Raw genomic sequence first — 20,323 nt, 5'->3', positions numbered from 1 at the left:
TTTTCTCACGCTAACCTTTGTCTTTTTTTTCCCTTGTTGTCTTCTTTTTTTCCTTCCTTCCTTGGTTTCTCTTTGTGGCCTCCTTTCTGTATTACTCCATGTCTTGCTTTTTAACTTTCATGTTTTGTTGCGGTTTCCTTTCTTTTTCTACGTTAAACAACTGCAGCGTATTGACAATGAAAGAGTCTTTGTTTGTTTTACTAGATAATTGGTTGGCCTCTTGTTTTTTATACCTCCTTTTTAAGTAGGAATTTAAAGAAATACTTTACTGATGCATTCAAACCGCCTGACCATTGTAACATCAGTAACTGGCTAAATGAAGTGGTAGGTTGAAGAGAGAGCAATAAAATTAGCATTTAATTATTCTCTCTGTGAGATTAGAATAAAGCATGGAGTAGTAGGTTCATTTATCAGAACATGCCCTTCTTATCAGGTAAACTTTGCCCCGGCCTTCTCAAATACAGTGCAATTCAATTCTCATTGCACAAATGTACCGTAATTTCCGGACTATTTAGCGCACCCAAATATAAGCTGCACCCACTGAATTTGACAAAGATTTTTATTTTGAACATAAATAAGCCGCACCTGTCTATAAGCCGCAGGTGTCTACACTGAAACTAATGAACTTTACACAGGCTTTAATGAAAGACAGTGTCTGTTACACGGCTTGTATCTAAACAGTAGCCCACCAAGAAAGTCATTGTTCACTGTCTTCCTCCTTCCTTTCACAACAATTCCTCTCGGGAGTTTATCTTTTGGCATCGTCGTGCGTTTAAAAATCACCATCGGTGAAGCTTTTCTCCCGATGCCGTGCAGCTCAGAACACAGGTGAAGTGTGTTTTTTCATGCCGGTTGTTTTCAGCGTGACGAATGATACTCTGTTCCTGTTGACAGTCCGAGTGAGCGGCAGGTCAAACTTCAGAGGAACCTCATCCATATTTATGATGTGGTGCGGCCCGATTCAGTGGGAGCGCATCTGATTTAATATAAAGAGTTTCATTGGTTCACCTGAACCCGCTCGGCAATTTCATTGGTCTAATGTTATGGGGCTCAGTTTTTTGGCTTGAAGCTGGTGAAACCAGGAAAAACCCAGGAAAAATCCATATATTAGCCATATATTGGATGGATGGATGGATGGATGTTTAAGCCACGGTAAAAAAGTAGCAGCTTATAGTCCAGAAAATACAGTACTTTTGTATTACTTATATATTGCATTTGTTTGAAAGCCTGAACCAGCTAAAACTAAATCAATACATGGCAAGACATGGTGATATTGTATATACTGTATTATCTTAACGGTATCTTGTGAAAAATGCAAATATTCTACTCCTTAAACTGTGATGAGATGCCAGAAGTGGTGGAATTGACAAACTAAATGGGTTCATTGGGAAAGAGATCTATCCAGGATTGGTTGTGGTAAAATTAGGGCTATATGTGGGTTACACAAACCCCCACCTAATAGATTATCCTGCTAATATAAATGTCATTAGTCAGTATAGATGAGTAGTAAAGATGCCAGTGATGTTGGGAAATCACATACTGAGGTAAAGTATGGTTTTTAGATTACAATTATTTTAATTTTGAGTAAGTTTTGATGATTCGATTCAAAGAATCTATCATCGTATGTACAGGAAACAATCTGTTACACCATACAATTAAATTTTTACTCTGTAAATCATCCTCCAAGCAGCCTTCATTGACAAATAATACAGACATAAGGAAAACTGAAAAAACCCACAAGTTACAAGAAAGAGAGAGTATTGTGTGACTGTGCTGCTTCTCTGCTAATAATGAAGCTGTTGGTGAAAACACTTTGTGCCATTTTTGCTATATTTCCCATTTTAACATTTCTTTTTCAGGTAATCAAATCAATATTGTGCCTTAGCCCATTTATCAAAACTGCCATAATCACCATATCAGTTAAATAACAAAACGGAGTTAAGGTCACTAGAAAATGTGTAAAATTGCTGTCTCACTCTGTATGCCACTGTGACTGTATGTTACTGTGATTCCAGTTGTTTATAAGGTTGAATGCCAGATTTTCAGCCATATTCGAGTATTCCGACAGTGCTGTTCAATACTTTAAAAGGTTTGGTTGATATTTTAATATCCATTTTTATAACCACAACAATGTTCATTGAAAAATTCAGACATTATTTTTCAGGTTTTTCTGCGACAGGCATTTTATATGTCACTTCCGTTCGATCTTACAGTAGATTGGCACTCCCTATCACATTAAACTCCTTACTCAAGGTAACACAGCAGTGTACTAATAGCTTTGTTTGTGTAAAGATCTTATCAGCCCTACTGAACTGGATTTTCAGGACGTAAAGTTTAAAAGAGGTTGGAAGAAACAGATCGGGTGGAAATGCAGTCAGTCGAAGGCACTTAATGAGCACAATGTAAAGGTCATATCCGTAAGGGAAGGGCATTGAAGTCTGTGAGTGTAAATTTCAGGAATATGACTTGTAGGGTGTGGTGCAGGTATAATTGAGCTCTACTGGTTTCACCTGAGAAGCTAGGGTCATTGATGTGGTTATCAGTTGGATATGAGTTTAATTGCGTGTCAGTTGATAATGTCTGTAGCATATACACTACTTTTACCTATTTACCCATATGCATACACTTCGACTACATATTTTAGTTTAAATTTGAATGATGTTGAGGTAGAATGTAGTTAGAAGACTCTTTATTTTTTTATTTCTAATAGGAGAAGTGCTAATTTAAGTAATGCTAATAGAAATACGTCTTTAGACATTGTATATGTTTTCTAATGACTCAGCTGTTCCGACATTAAGTGGAAGCTGTTTTACCCTCTCGGTGCTAGAACAGAGAAAATTCTCAAAGCATGTTTTCCTTGCACTCTGAGAGACCAGTCAAGCAGTGGTTGACCAGCAGGAGCATGGTGCAGTGAGAGATAGGTGGGATAGCTGGTGTGAGGTAGAGGGGGTCTGATGTGGGCAGTTACAGGAAACCAGTGGAGGGAGCATAGCTGTGGGGTGGTGTAGTAAAAATCATAAAGGTTGACATGTTGTCCAGCTGGCTCAGTTGCAAAGGTTGAATCTCTTTTAGAGGCCGACCTGCCAGTAGAATGTTGCAGTTGTTCTGTCTGGAGATGACGATTGATTGAACAAGTACTTGAGTCGCCAGTGTGGATAGAAATATGGAACTGGGAGTTCAGTGGTTAAGACTGAAGGTTGACATATGGTGGATTTTACCGATACCTATAGCTAGGTTGGATCGTACTTGCCGTTAATCATTTAATTAACGGATAGTTTAATAAATTTATAATGGATTAAAAAAAACATTATTTAAAAAAAAATTACTAAATCATGAAAATGTGCTAAATTAATTAAACATGAATATATGGATCATATTAATAAATATAATTAGGTTTCAGGCACCGTACAGCAATGTAAAAATAAAACAACACGTGGCATCAGTGATTTGCCTCTAGAGGCCGATCTCGTAATGACAGCGGACTTTCTCAACCGCTCCAGCAAGGGACGCTACCCAGAAAAACTATCCGTATGGATTTTTGACAATAGTTCCAGCAATTTCCTATCAGTGCCGATTAATCAGCAGAACCAACGAATCAGTCGACCTCTAGTTAAGACATTGAACTTTGGATCGGAATGTCACAAGCTCAAATCCCAGCACCACCCAAATGCCACTGCTGGGCCCTCAAGCAAGGCACTTAACCTTAAATTGCTTAGTTGTAAGTTGCTCCGGATCAGGGCGTCTGCCAAATGCCATAAATGTAAAAGGAAGAATTTGCCAGATGGTATAAATGTGAAATCAACATGAACACGTTAAATCGGCAATGTGATGCCTACTACATTTATAAACGACTGAAAGAATATTGCCATCTTTTGCATTTTTTTCTGCTTCGCTTTGCTTTACTCTGATACGATTTACTTTCACGCCTTTTGGCAGATGCCCTTACCCACAGAAGTGCTTGGATGTCCCTTAATAAATAAATACTAATACTGGTTTAGGAGGCCACAGGCTAAGAATACCATTAGGCTACAAACTCTGTTAGGAAAGAGGAGAATAGAGTTAGAAACGCAAAACCTTTCGATTCAAATAGGGATTTCTGGAGAAGGTACGTCTTTGACATTGTTTGAAAACCGCTATTGACTCCATTACCTCAGTGCCAGAACAGAGAAGACTCTTGAGGCATTTTCCTTCCTTGTACTGAGTGATGGTCGGATGAGTCGTGAAGTGCTAGACCTTTTGGTGGACACTGGTTCCGCTTTACTAATGACATTCTTTAGCGTACATTCAGTCCATTATATCATTTAGTTTTTTTTATTGATTTTTTTACATTTTATTTCAAATTTTGGGGCATTAATGCAAAGTGGTATTTTTATGCATAGTTACGAAAGAAGACAAATCCAATAATTCACTGTCTGTCTTTCACAAAACATATAGATTTTTAGAAGGCTTGAAAACAGCCTTGAATTAAATTAGAAGACCTGCAAGATCGTGCCTCATATTGCTCTTATCTGATTTAGTTTGCATTCCCTTTTACACTTTCACCCGTTTACCCAGCATGCACCCTGCTGGCTGCCACTGCTTTTAATTTCACATGATTTTCAGATCTTTATTACAGTAACAGGTGGCCAAATGACCTAAACGATAACACTATTTCTCCCCGTATTTTCATATAACAGCGTTTTTCTGCTTTTATTTGGGTATTGAGAGTGAGCAGACTTTAGCAGAGAGTCGTTTCACAGCCGAGCTTTTTAGACAAGAGCTGCTCCTCCTCATCATTTCCTTTAACAGACCTCTTCCTGTCTGTTAGACAGCTTCATGTAAACAGTATAAGAGATATGCCTTCGTGTTAGACAGCATAAAATGACGTGGCAGCACTAGACCAAGAAGTTAGTCATCGTTTGAGCAGCGAGTTTCCAGCATGAACTGCTCACTTGCCTGGTCATAGTCTTATCACTTTGACCTGAACATGCTACTGAACTCAAGGACATGTCCTAGTATGCCATGAGGTACACACACACACACACAAAACACACATATTTTATACATATCATATTTTACAGTGTCCCCTTCTTGAGAGGGAGTTGTTAGAATGATTGCAATTATGTATAACATTTATATGCACATTACAGTATAAGTCATTATATTATATACATGATAATTATAATTATAATATTTTATATATGTATATATATATATATATATATATATATATATATATATATATATATATATATATGTATATATATATATATGTATTATGTATAAGCATATATAGAAAATGGGAACATTTTGTCCTCAAAGTTGACGTGTTAGAAGCAGGTAAAATGGGCAAGTGTAAGGATTTGAGTGAGTGTGACAAGGGCCAAGTTGTGATGGGTCAGAGCATCTCCAAAACTGAAGCTCTTGTGGGATGTTCCTGGTCTGCAGTGGTCAGTATCTATAAAAAGTGCTCCAAGGAAGGAACAGTGGTGAATCGGCGACAGGGTCACGGGCGGCCGAGGCTCATTGATGCACGTTGGAAGCAAAGTCTGGTCCGTGTGGTCCGATCCAACAGACGAGCTCCTGTAGAACAAATTGCTGAAGAAGTTAATGCTGTTAATGATCGATGGGTCAGAACTGTATTGACAGCAAAATAGAGACCAGCACAATATTAGGCAGATGGTCATAATGTTATGCCTGATTGGTGTATATCTATATTTATATCAATATCTATATCTATATCTGCATAACAGATACACGCCATCATATAAGTCTAATGAATCGAGCAAAAACATGCTGTTATTAAACAAAGAATTATTGATACGGTGAACACTTCAGGAAGACGTTGTTATTTAAGTCTCCAGTGTCAGCGCATTGTCACATTAAAAAAAGGTTTATTTCTAATTTGGTCTGAAACATTACAAGCTGTTGAAAAAATTTAATTGAATCATAAAATGTCCCTCTGTCTAAATCCAAGTGTTGTTTTCGAGATGAAATGAAGTGTCTTTAAAATAGACAGATGAAGAGCTGAAAAAGCCTACAGTGATTGAGTCACATGGCTGTGTCACATGACTAAAAATACATCTTTTTTCATCTCAGTACAACTTGTGTGCAAATTCATCTCTTTCCAGAAAAAAACACCCAATCAGTGTAGACGGAAACCCAACACATACAAAAAACGATGCGTTTTCAAATGTATCTGGATCAATCTAACATACTTTTGGTGCATGTGTGGGCTTAAATGCAAAACATTTTACACATCTAGCTGGAGAACGGTTTGTATAGCCATGCTTTCAAGATCGATCCTTATTTCCTTTCATTTTCGCATTATTACCTTAAGAAAAGTAATAAGTAAGACAACAAGAGAGGCTGGTAATAGAATGTTTCCTATAACATATAAGTAAAAGCTAAAAATGGAAATTCCATGACAACTGATGTATCTATATTCAGTTTTTTTAATAATAAAATGAAAATAAATAATGGACAAATAGAAGGAGTTATATGAGGAATACAAATCTTCAGGATGTGTTGGGGTTTTTTAGGGGAAAATAATCAACATGGCAACTCTACAGCAGCTACCCCATTTTGTGCATTTTGTGTCTAGCTGGTCCTCGATTCATGTCCTGTAACTGCTCACTGTATTGTGAAACAAAATGTTATTTCTGTGTATAAAACTGTTATACACATTTCTACAAATATGTTTCATAAATTCGTGAAAAAAAACGTGACATTCGGGTTGGACTGGATTTTGCCACACTTTTGAATTGTCCTGGATGGAAACATTATTATAACAAGAAATGTGTTGAATTTAAATACAGAGTTTTATGTTGAAAAAATGAAATGTATGAATAAACATTAAATTATTAATGATAAAATAGAGTAAAAAAGATTTTTTACAGTACTGTATACATAAAATATAATTTTTTTGGGGTGGCGTCCGTTTATTGCCGTATGATTACTGTATAAATAATCATTATATTTCAGTCACATAAAATTTCCCAGATGTTAACGCTCCTGTTCTCTTTTTTTTCCAGGAACCCTTCCCCCCGGGGAGCACAGCTTTCCGTTTCAGTTTCTTATTCCAAGTAAGCTTCACACTGTTCCTGCTAATTATCCTTTCAATTCATTAGACAAGTTTGTGTTGATTAGATCTCTGAGCCTGGTTGATGTACACACAGTTTGAAACCGTAGGTAATAATTTACTGATGATTTACTGCAATGTGTCTAAGGGTCATTAATGGCTCGCTAGTAGCACAGCTTCCATTCTTTTGCTTTCCTGTTTAATAAGTTGGAGTATATTCGGAAGCTGATGAGCATCTCTGCTGTCTGAAGAACGGGTGGTGTCATTTTAAAACTGCTACATGGCTATGTGTAGTACAGGTGGAAGCTCAATTGTAGCTCCTACAAACTCCTTTTTGTTTCTTCCTACCACAATTTGTACCCGCTGTCTTTTTCCTTCCATAGCACCAGGAGATGTCGGGTTTTTTAAAATGCACCCGTAGTTAAATAAACGGGAATTTTGTTGGGAGTCCAGGGCCTTTATTGGGAGTCTAGGGAATTTGTTATCTGATTAGTCCGAAACTTTGTTCCTGAATGATAACCAGGGACACAGTCTGTAGGGATCAAAAACATCTGTCCATTAAGAACATTATTAGAGATCTCATTGGAAATTAATGCATAAAAAAAGTCATTATGTTCCAAAAATGTTTGCTAACACATTTCTGGACAGGCAGTCAGCTGATTACCGGTTTCGCTGTTGACATCAAGGGTGTGGTATGTTTACATAAAGGTTACACACGTGCCAGTGTCGCATTAAACCTCACGTATGACCTTATGTAGTTACTTAACTTTGTTTTTTGATTCATTCGTTAGAATTATAGACATATGGATTGATAGTGGTAACTCAGTTCCTGTGAGTGTTCTCATCGAGTACTTCGCTTGGGTGTGTTAGAGCAATACATCTGAGCTTTTACAGATCTGGATGATGAGAAAATGTTTAGTGATGGGACGTTGTGCCCTCTGCTGTCAGAGTGTTGGTATAAATTGTCACAGATTTTTAAACTTTGTAGGAGAAAATTAGGTTTGTGTGTCAGTGTGGACAAGTTGAAACCAATCTGAAGCTTCTGATGTGTTCTTGGAGTTTTTTTATAAAATCTTATATAATATATAAAATATTTAATCACGATTAATCGCACGATCATCAGGAGTTAATCTGTTCGAAATGCTTCTCACAAGAATTTGTTATATCTACAATTTCTTTATATTCATTCATTCATTCATTTTCTCCCGCTTATCCGTAATTCGGGTCGCGGGGGCAGCAGTCTAAGCAGGCCCCCGCCTTCGACTGCTGGCCATTTCTCACAGCACCGTCCCTTATGGTCCCTCCTGCAGGTGGTGAGCCCACGGGAAGATTTCTTTATATCTCGTACGTAAAAAATTAATTATTAATAAAAAAGATGAGCGAGAGACTCAACATTAATCTTCCCATAACCTTTCCAGGAAATTTGGATGATGCAGCTTTCTGTGTTCGAAAACTGTGTCATGAACTATTCCAAATATTTCATAGTAAATGGGTTCAAGTTATATGATCGAGTGAGCTATAATGCGAAATTTTATTTTGACCTGTGATCGATTAATGATTAAAAAAAAAAATGTTTCAAGACTGGGATTTTAAAAGGAGTCAGACAAGAAATGGCAAAATATTTGAACGATTAGAATTGACCGTTATTCTAATGTGGTCTATTTGTAAATGTTATATAATAGGTAATTTGTTGTGAATATGTATTTTCTTCTCGTTTCTTTTTATCTGTAATCAGATGTATTGTATAGTTAGTATTGTTTGAAGCCAGTAGATCTTTAGCCATTTATTTGATCATTTGGTCAATTTGACATAATTGATGTAAAGAGCGTTTAATTCATTTAGGGTGCGTCAATGCTATTGTCTTTATTTATTTCTCTCTCTCTCTCTCTCTCTCTCTCTCTCTCTCTCTCTTTCTCTCTCTCAAAAAAGTAAGAAAATGAACAGACAGCCTTCTATGTCGGTAATGGTTGGGGATGCAGGACTATCTATCTAGAATATATGGACCAAAATATTAGCAATCAGTAGGAGGCAAACAACAGTGTAGGATGCTTTTGGATGCTATGGCATAACATTTTTCCCCTCACTTGAACTAGGAGACCCAGACCTGTTCCCCCATGATAATGCCCCTGCACACAAAAGGAGCTTCATGAGGATACATGGATTGGAGTAGAAGATCTTAAATGGCCTATTATAGGGCTTTGAACACAAACCTAAACACCATTGCGATTAATTGAAACTGAAGGCATGCACTTATCTATATCTTCCCAGTAGAGTGTCCAATATTTGGCCAATAACCCTGGTTCTGATTCTGAGTGGGGGTTATTATAGATCAAATTGGGACAAAATTTGCAATGGGATGTTATTTTGGCAAAAAGATCTTTGGAAAAAAATCTTGATTCAGGATGAAATCCACATTCCCTCGTTATTTTAATCGGGTCTTGGTGCTCTGTGCTTTTTTTTTTCCATTTCCCTTGTTTGTCTCTGTCATCCGCTTCCATTATTAGCCCTACTAAATGAGCCCCTGCTAGTCACTGTCCTAGCACGGCAGAGGAAAAAGCTCTTAAATCACACGGATCTCATTTACTGACAGTGCAATCTAAAGCTCAGGCAAATTAGCCCTAGTCTGACCCTAGTCTTCTACATCCACAGTCTCTTTTTATTAAAGCGAATCAGTAAATGAGAAAAGAGACCCAGGCAGCAGTTTTTTGCATTCACTAATTGTATTTGTGGTATTTTTGTGAAATTAAAATGTTGAATGTTTTTGATTTGTTGCTTAATTATGACTGCTGTTCAAATTAATTAACTGTACCCTTTTTTTTTAGCACATGCTCCCACTTCATTTGAGGGCCCCTTTGGGAAGGTCTTATACAAAATCCGAGCTGTAATAGACACTCCTCGCTTCTCCAAGGATTACAAGGCTCAGAGACCTTTTTACCTACTGAAAGTCCTGAATCTCAATGAGTTGCCTGATGTGGAGGTGAGAGGTCTTAGCACTTAGTCTTGTTATAAATAGTCTATTCAGCAGTCACCTCACTGATATATATATATATATATTAGGAGTGTAGTGGTGCACGTATTCGTACCAAAGTTTTTCAGATCAGAACTTTTGGTTCCGTGCACACGTGTTCTGAATGCAATCCTTTTTACATGCGGAACATATTTAAAATCTGTGTTACCTCAGGAATGTACCTCAGGACCGCAAGTTTGTTTAGTCTCTGCCACACACTTTGAACGTATTTCTTTATTATTATTATTGAACTTGAAAACATGCACAACAACACTGCCAAGGGTAAAAAAATTAACTACAGTTAGCGCACTCGGTACCGGAAATAAGATTTGTTTTGCGCATGCATGAAAACGCTAAAGAATCAGGAAGTGGCTAGCGGCTAACGTTAGCTCTGTGGATTCTTTTGCGTTTTATGACCAGCTTCAAGAATTTATTTTAAAGAGAGAAAATCCTGACAATTGCACATATTGAGGGAATAAATGAATGAATGAAGACATTTGGTAATGCTGTAATGAAATGTATGCTGAAATAAGTAAAACAGTTAAGTAGATATATTTTTAGAAAATTAAATAATAAAGGTAAAACACACACACACACACACACACACACACACACAGTAAATCTGTATTACGCAAATGGTGTCTAACTATGGAAGCTTGTTTCCACCACTGAATAATAAAAAAAAAAGGTTATTGGGAATCTCACAATTCTGTCCTTTTTTCTTGCAAGTTTATATCTACCAATTCTAAGAAAAAAAAGTCAAAATTGCGAGTTTGTATCACGCAAAAGAATTGTAAGATAAAGAGTTGTAATAACTTTTTTTTTTTTTTGTGTGTGTGTTGCGGAAACGGACTTCCATATTTAATAGAATTTTTCCATTTATTGAATTTTATTTAATTATTTAATTTGTGCCAATTTAACTGAATATTTGGTTTAATCAATAAAATAAAAAGTGTAATGCATTAATTAGACTAATTCTATTTTATTTGAAAAAAAATTATAAAATATGATTAACATTTTCTTTAAAATTGTTTTAAAAATGTAACTGTTGATGTTCACAAATGTTAAAAGTAAACCGTTAATAAAAAACGACAAGCATTTATGCATATATATAAATATATAAATATAAATATATATATATATATATATATATATATATATATATATATATATATATATATATATATATATATACACTCACGTTAGTAGTATATGTAAAAAGCACATAGTTGCAAACAAATTGTTTTGTAGTTGTATTTATATCATATCATTTGAACCTGTGACGAGTTTGAGAAAGAGAGCATTAATCAATAAAGCAACACATTTAAGATTTGTTAATACTAGGGATGTGCATTTCCGTAACGAGATGCATAGCCAGCGTTACGATAAATTAAAGATACATATGAAACAGCTACAGATACAATTCACGTGCAGATAGTTGCTTTTTTCCTTTAGTTCAGACAGAGCAAATTATAAATTTAAAAACAAAACAAAAAGATGAAATAAAACCAGACGTTCTTTTCCTGTTCTGTCTCCGGGAAGATGCAGCTCTACCTCTGCCATGTTAATCTGCATTCTATGTCACTCTCAGGACACGCCTCGGTCTCGGTAGTGTTGCGTCATATTCATGTAGCCGCATCGGTGCTCAGAAAACGGGCTTTAGAAACAGTTTAGTGAGGAGAAAACAATCTACATTTTAAATATTTTTCACAAATTATTAGTCACTTTCGAAATAAAACTATTGCGCATCTATTAACAATTCTATATAAATAAATTTTTTGGGGAATGCAAATATGGCACACTTTTTTAAATCGGTGCAACGCATCGTTAACTTTTATGCCGAGGCAACGATGCGAATCTTACCATCCCAAGTGTGTTTCTTAATGGATCTACATTGCAAGGAATAATGTATTATTTATTTAGACAAAGTTTTGTATATATAAAAGTTTATCTTTTTTTCTGTCAGCAACCGAGCAGCGCTGTGACATCTAAAAAGTTTACCTACTTCCTGGTGAAGACGGGGACTCTTGTGTTAAGGGCTCACAGTGACCTAAGAGGGTACACTCCAGGCCAAATCATCAAACTCTCCACAGAGATCCACAACAAATCAGGAAAAGACACAGGCTATATCCTGGCCAGTCTTATACAGGTGGGTCTGATAGTTAAATTTTATCTTAAGGATGTAAAAGTTCTTGTTATTACATATCTGTATGTAGGTTCTTTTTAAACTCCTTTCCAATTAGATTTGTTTTTTGTTTTATTTTTACGCAGAAAGTCACTTATAAGACAAAACGGCCGCTGTCCGATTTACGGACCATAGCAGAGGTAGAGGGAGCAGGCGTAAAAGCAGGGAAACACGCCGAGTGGAAGGAGCAGATCATCGTTCCTCCTCTTCCTCAGTCTGTCCTTGCCGGCTGCAGCCTCATAGACATTGAATATTTCATCCAGGTAGGAGCAAGTCACCTCAAACACAAAGTAAAGAAGAAACTAAACACATTTAAACCAAATGAACTCACTTTTTAGTCAGGCTCTACTAGCAATATATATAATGTGCAAATAAATATGGATATGGAAATATATTCCTTTAGCACCCACAGTTTGCAGTATTGCAACCTGAAAGCCAATTCAGGAATAGTGATTTAATGCTAAATATATTGTATACTATTTCTGTTCAAACTGAGGAACTTGTTGCTTGAAGAATCCACTAAGTTCAACGTAATTGCTTAAAGAGTTGAATCTTTCTTTTAATCACTATAACTCACTTCTTTCATGAAAGATTTCATTAAAGTCTCCTGAGACAGTGGTCACTCTGCCCATCTACATTGGAAACATCGCCGTCAACTTGAGCCCCACAAGACTGAATCCACCGACACAACTTCAGCACGGAGCTGCGATGGCCCCCATGCCTGTCCCTGGACCGGTGATGCCGAGCGCCCCCCCGGCTGAGGACGACGAGGAAGACGTGCAGGGTGCAGCAGCACTGAGCAGCGAGGAAATTCCAACCAAGAGTCATTCCCAGCAGGACCCTTCGTGCCAGTCTATTTCCATGTCCCCTGGGGCGTTCAGTCACGCTCCGGCCCAAGCTGTCCCTCAGGGTCAGCAGGGTCAGTCAACTGAAAGCACTGCACCACTTTTCTGCGTCTCCACGGGGGCCACCATTCCCTTTTTCTCCGACAGTAACGCCACGCCAGTGCCCACTACCTGCCCTCTCATTCTGCCTCCAGAGTACAGCAGCTGGGAATATCCACATGGTGAGTGACTTTACTGATTTACATGGTAGACATGATAAAAAAAATAATAATTTGTTGCATTCAATAGTTGCCATATTTGTAGACGTTACTTTTTTTTACACAAGGAGATGGTGCAGTTATTTATTAAAAATAATTTTCCCCTCACTATAGAAAGTCATGTAGGAAATAGCCATAACTTCTGTTTTTGCTTTAAAAAAAGCAGCTCTTTAAAAGCTACTGCATCAGTATAAACCACAAAGCTGGAAATACTAACAGCTTTCCTGTTATATTAACACTTTCTGACCAATCAGTATCAAGAATTCAAGATTGGTGTAAGTCATGATATTATCTAAACAGAACCCCCCCCCCCCCCCCCGTAATAATAGTATCGCTCAGCTTCAAATGAAATAACTGTAATTGATATGTATTGATTGAGTTATTGATATATGTTGATATGTCTGTCACAATTTTGACCTGCATAGCTCAGGCTCATTACGACCCAGGCAAATTAGATAGACAGATGCTTTATCCTGTTTGAATCAGCCAATCAGTTTCGAAATTACATTACCGAGCGCTTTCTGGAAAATCTACCGCTCGAATAGTACTTAAGATAAACGTGCACATCAGAGAACGCTGGATCCGTAGTCTCCAGAGTAGTTCCTATCGATTCGGTCGAATCCAGAGGACATTTCGCCAATTGTCCAAATTAACGACCAAAGGTAAAATGGCTTTAACATCGTACTGCACTTCCAGCTATTTGACGTTTCAAAGATTCATACAAGTGAGTTCTTATTTTTCTTGCTTTGTTTTTCCCAGAACCCCCTCCCACTTATGAGGAAAGCTGCAGCAGTACCAACTCGAGTTTCAACACCAGCATGACGTAGATGAAGACACTGGATAATACTTGTCAGTAAATCTGCAACTTCCCCTGCTGGACATTCCCAGGCATTGCCGTTTCTCCCCGAATAGGACCAAACGTACTTAAAAAGGGATCTTGTCATTTTTTCTTCTCACTTGATTTATATAAAACTATATAGTCCTCACTCCTTGGTGTTGGAGAAAGGGTCTCTGGATCAGTGCCTAATCATTGTAGCACTCCTGAACTACTACAGATTTGGTAAACCTGCCTCTTGTTGCAGTGACAGCCGATATACACAGGATGTGCGTTTGTTAGTCAAGGCTGGCCTTTCTGCCACGCTTGTCCCAGAACACAGGCTGTCAAATCAGAGCCATCTTTGAAAGATCTCTGGTCACTCCGATGTCGATCTGTGAACATTTCCTCAGGCTTTCGCAGTGTCAGTCTGCGGCTGGAATGTCGCTCAAGGAGGACCCGTTAGGTTTTTATCAGCACAGAGAAAGATACGGCTTTTTGTTTTTGTTCTCGCCTTCTGATCCGATTCAGAACTTTGTGCGGTCGCTTAGTTTGTTCTCCGATTTTTACATCTATATAAATCGTAGCTCGTTTTCATCGATATCGAAGGCATTTGTCAACGAGGAGAAGCAGCTTTTGTTACATTGAAACCCTGCATCAGAGGTGCCAACATCTATGGTCTAATTGTTGCCATAGCAACATAGCAAAAAGCAACACGCACTCACGATAAGATTATTCAGTGATTTATTTCAGAACGAATCTAGTATTCCCAAAAATGAACATCATGGACTTGTTTAACATGTTGGCATACATATTAATGGTAATTGTATTGCAGATTGTTCTGGAAACATGACTGTTGAAGGCCACTTTGTGGGACGGGGCATCGTGTACTGTTCTGGTACGCAGTTATCATTAGGAAAATCTAATAAATAATGAATATCTGCACACTTTTGTTAGTAGGCAGAGCACAGGCTTTGTTAAAAGCATCTTTAATAAATAGGGCTAATCCAAAATCCACAATGGGGAGGTGGTAGCTTAGTGTTTAAGGCATTTGATTTTGTATCTGAAGGTTGTGAGTTCAAATCCCAGTTACATCAACCTCCCTCTCCTGGGCCCCTGAGCATGGCCCTCAACCCCTAGCTGCACAGTTGTGTAAATGAGATAATCGTAAGTGACTCTGAATAAGAGCGCATGTAAATGTAAAAACACAAGGTTTTTTTCACGTATAGCACGGTGAAAGGAGCATGGACAGAAACCCTTGTGCATGGATGCAGTTCAGTTCTGCGAGAACTGAGTACTGAGCGTCTACAATTCTCACTGCTCAATTTAATGACAGTAAAAGAGACATGGCCTGCTTTTACAAAAAAAATTACAAGTATTTGTAATCTTTGTGCGATCAGAATTCTGATTCTAATAAATACATAGTGTTTAAATATAAATTAAAACAAGAGTAAATTTAAATAACCGTGGTTTTGTGACAAATCTTTTACCACCATGTTTGATAGCAAATGGCTGTCATTATTGTTATTTAATATCGCTGGTATTATTATGACAATTATTATGGTATTATTAAGTCTGTAAAAAGAAAATCATATCAAAATCAAACTGCCCCCTGCCCTGAGTTATTTTAAATAGATTCTCCTGATAAATATGATTCTATGTAAATTGCACAATTTGTGACTTTGTGCAACGGAAACACATGAGCCCGATGTGAACCATTTTCAAATTAATGAAAACAAACGAAAAGGGATACACTGAAGGGGAAAGGACACGTGGTGTAAAAGGTGCGCATTTCCTACTGGTAGCGATTCTCTTCGCTTAACGCTGACTTGATTGGCCTGTACTCTGACTAATGAGCCAATAGAAACGAAGAACACCGAGCTACTGAGTACACATCCGAGACTAAACAAACAAACAAGCTGCATCTTCCAATGAAACAAAGGTTGTTGTTTTTCTGTGGTAAAACCTGTGAGGATTGTTTTGTTAGTAATGTTGGCACCTCTGCTGTGTTTTGACTACTTTTGCTTCTCGACCAAGCCTTTTCTTACCCCTTAAGTGTTGTTTCATTTGGATTTGATTATGTAGTATGAAATAAATTGTAGACTTTCTCTGTTTAAAATCGAATGAATCTGTTTCTGGGATGTTAGAAAATGTCGTTTCTTTACAATGAGTATATAAAGTATAGACAACCTAATTTTAAAGAGAAATATTTATCATAAAATTCCCCTCACCATTTTCGTAGGTCAGGCATAATACGTGTTTTCTGCATGTATTCAAAAAAAATGAATATCTGTGCTGAATGAGGAAAATGCTTCTTTTTTGCTGGAATGAAATAGCAATGTTTGTGAACGATGTTTTTTTTTTTTTGTGATACTTTTTTTATTTGTCTGATTTTGGTCTGATCTTTTGTCTTATTGTCTGATCTTTTGTCTTATTAAGTCTTCTTGACTTGACTTATTAATCCACAATCGATGGAGTTTTAACCTGAATTCCCAGTCGAGGCCTTATCTTGTGATTGCTGTGTAAAACTCTGGTCTGATGGTGTTTCTCCATTAATGTTTTATTAATTCTTTAGTCATTTTTAAAAAATATTGAAGCACAAAATGGCACTTTTTAACATTTTATTTGACTGTTTGTGTGTGCGTCATCTTTCAATCCCCAAATGTAGTATCACTATCGTTTATAGCTTTACTTTACTGTGATTTTCTGGCATTATACAGTATGTAGCGACCCTTCGTCTTGCTTATTCAGTCATGAATGTTAATCGTTGCTACTCCTTTTTTTTTTTTTTTTTAAGGATCCAACAAAAAAGATTGCAAGAAAGACACTGATCTTTTTTTCCGTGTGAATAATTTTGAGTACTGAGTGAAAAAAATCGCGTAAATGAAACGCTCACGTTTTTTGAAAACTTTGTTCAATGATCGTCTAAGTGAAATCACTGTGCTACAGGAACATCTCCTCGAGATTGTAAATAAAAAATTTGATGATTGGTTATGGAATAAGAATGAAAATTAAATAACGCATGGGAAAACTTTTTATAGTTTTAGATATTTTAAATAGATTCCATTCAAGAGAGCGACCTGTTTCTCTTGCATGTCTGGAACTCTTTTTTTTTTTTTTTTTACAGCTTAAGAGTAAATGAAGTATGAGTTAAAAAAAGTGAAGATATTCAAGTAGGAGCGAACAGATTTGAATCATAATGGTGCTCTCTTAGGCTTCAGTATGCTACAACATTTGACAGTTCTTCCATTTCTGTGCTAACCTCTAAATTGCCTGATGTAGCAAAACAAGACAAATTGTCATCCAACTGAGTTTCACTTTCATTCAGAGATGCACGTGTCACTGTCTTTGCTCTAATACATGCCTTAAAAACAATCGAAATTGTAACTGTGACAAATTCAAACATATATCAGTATCACGATGGGGATGTACTTTAAAAGGAAAACAAAAAAATAAACCAGAAGTGAAATTGAGTTGCTATTGCTGTCCAGATGTTGATTTTTTTCCAATAACAGGACAACCAGTTGTTTTTTAATTCCTTCCAACTGTTTGCAGTTTTTCCCAACAGTTATAATTTTATTTTTTAATAATCAATACATTGTTCTTTTTATCAGTTTATTGGTACTTTTAACGTGGTGGAAGATCTGCGAAAAAAACAAGTTGTCCTTTCTCCAAGATCTCTTTTTCCTTTCACAGTTAATGAGACAGGAATGAAGTCCATTGTGGAACAATACAAAGCATTAAAACTGGAGTTTCCTTACTAAAACTGGCTCAGCAAGTCATCAACAAGATTCCTACGGATTAGCTGGTGCTTTAGAAACAATAATTAGATTTTAATTTATATAAAAAAAACATATTACCCATTACAGTTATTTAAAATGAATTAAAAACCTCCTGATCAATCTGTTTTGAGAATTCAACATAAATTGTAAACATGTCATATATTTTCACAAAAAGGACTCCTCTACATTTGACAAAAATACATCCTGGTTCTTAAAATGGATTTCAGATTTGTTCAAATGCTGTGTTCAGCCTTTAATTTACTCTTTCCATCACCAAAGGTTCAACAGCTTTATAATATCCTTTATTTGTTTTGTTTTTCTATGTTGACATGGTCTGTACTTTTGTATTTTTCTGTCGGTATGGATAACCATGTGCGTATTGCCGATCTTTCGAGCAGTGCTGTCATCTGAACCTCTTCAGCAGGCATTGGATACAGTACCACCACTTTGGATCAATGTTGTATTTCAAAAAACATTCGAATACAAATTTGTTTTGTTTTGTTGGTACATTGTACTAATAAAATCTCATCTGTCTCTACCGCTTCATATTTTCTTGCGTTGCGTCTGGAGTCTTTATTTAATGCCTTTAACGGGGATATGTAGGAATTTCAAAACACTGAATTTTCTGCTCAGCAAATCCATCAAGCATGTAAATCGTGAATTCTAATCCTAACTCCACCGAGCTGCCACTACTGCGCCCTTGAGCGAGGCCTTTGAACTTAACTGCTCAGTTGTATGTATGAGATAATTCTATTGTATTAATGATGGCACTAATAAAAGATGCTTTGTTGATTAGTGTCTCTAGAGAAATGTAAAACTACCCATTATTTTAAACAATGTGACTTTTTATCAAAATTTAGACCATGTTAGTGTGTTAATTAAAATAAAGAAAGAAATAGAACGTAGTGACAAGAGCCGATGCTAACGATTGTCCTGCATGTGATAGGACTCTTTACTTAACATCTCTAAAACTTGTTATACAATTTTAGAGGTAATTCCCAGTGATGCATCCCAGTGACCAATCTCTGATTCCCACCATTCCCAACAACCGATCACCAATGCCTAAAAATCTTTCGAAAGTTATTTACTGTTTGTGTCTTTTCAATTGACATGTATAATGATTTAAAAGCTATGCAAATAGTCTATAACAACAAATAAAAGCTTCTCTATCTTTATGAATGTTTGGAGAAATTAACTGTCTGGATGACCAAGGCTGTCTATAAATGTACAAAGCTGTTATTCATGCTTTTTTCTTTTTTTTTTTTTTTTTTTTTCTAATATTAAAATAATGTTTAAAATGTAAATGTATATATTTGTTATATCAGAGTAAACCTTTATACCATTAAATGATCTGGGGTGTTGCATAGAAACAAAAGGGACATGCATGTGTCTCTCAAAAAACCTTGGAACTTCTGGTGTCATTTGCCAGCAATTTGTCACCTTTTACTCAAAAGTGATAGCAAATTACATCTATGTGGTATTGAAGGCTGCAGTGGGCTAATTCCACTAGGCTTTAAAGGGGTAAAAATGGGCTTTTTAGTTATCACATGTACATTACAGCATAGTGAAATTCTTTCTTCACATATCCCAGCGATGTTAGGAAGCTGGAATCAGCCATGATACAACTACCCTGGAGCACAAAGGGCTGTGCTCAAGGGCCCAAGAGGGGCAGATTGGCAATACTGGATTGGCTTGAACACCCAACCTTCCTTCAGTAAACCAGAGCTTTAACCACTGAGCTAGTGCAGTCCAGATAGAGTTGCATGGTGTTAAAATATGGTCTGGTAGCCATATTGGTTTAGTATTCCTCACACTATTTACCCTACATTTGACAGGCACTGTAAGTGTGTATTACTGCCATGCAACAGGAATAACAATTCAACACATCACATTAAAATGGTACTGTTTATCACCCTAACATCTTCTGTAGTATGTTTTCTAAAAGGACACCAAGTTTCCATGTGGGATTATAAAATAATTCACCAAAACCTTTAGTAAGTTGTCCCAAAAAAGCTACATTTGACAAGAATATTACTGTTATTCATTAGTACATGAATTAATACTAATGAAACAATGTTAGTTTTATGCCCATTGAGTTCTGTAAACACTTCTGACTGCTGAGCACACAGAGGAGGAAAAAACTCCATTGTGCAGGTGGCGCTCTGCGCATGTCGTTTGCCACGCGCCAGAAACTCAGAAGAAGACAAATCCCTCTCATTCCTACAGAGGGACAAAAAGCTCTACAACATGATACACATTCGCACAGGATTACCTGGAAACAAGGGCTCGCAAGCTTTTTGAAACGTAAGACATCTTCTAAACAGTTATTTAATTTAGATTAGTGCATGCAACAATAGGTTTCCAATGTCAGTA

The 20,323-nt window shown here is 36.7% G+C and overlaps 1 protein-coding gene across 1 annotated transcript in view; it reads left to right on the top strand.

The window, feature by feature from the left end:
* The window catches only part of arrdc1b (arrestin domain containing 1b), a 48,778-nt gene extending 30,290 nt beyond the window's left edge, over positions 1–18,488 (top strand). The window contains exons 3-8 of the mRNA XM_083564295.1: positions 7,014–7,064; positions 9,883–10,037; positions 12,034–12,216; positions 12,339–12,515; positions 12,844–13,318; positions 14,114–18,488. Of these exons, the coding sequence (XP_083420421.1) occupies positions 7,014–7,064; positions 9,883–10,037; positions 12,034–12,216; positions 12,339–12,515; positions 12,844–13,318; positions 14,114–14,181 (1,109 nt within the window). The 3' untranslated portion in view covers positions 14,182–18,488. The remainder of the gene's footprint in view (positions 1–7,013; positions 7,065–9,882; positions 10,038–12,033; positions 12,217–12,338; positions 12,516–12,843; positions 13,319–14,113) is intronic.
* Positions 18,489–20,323: the final 1,835 nt, after the last annotated feature.

This window comes from Silurus aristotelis (assembly GCF_946808225.1).
Source record: "Silurus aristotelis genome assembly, chromosome: 16".
Taxonomy (NCBI): Eukaryota; Metazoa; Chordata; class Actinopteri; order Siluriformes; family Siluridae; genus Silurus; species Silurus aristotelis.
This window is presented reverse-complemented; position numbering and strand designations above follow the sequence as displayed.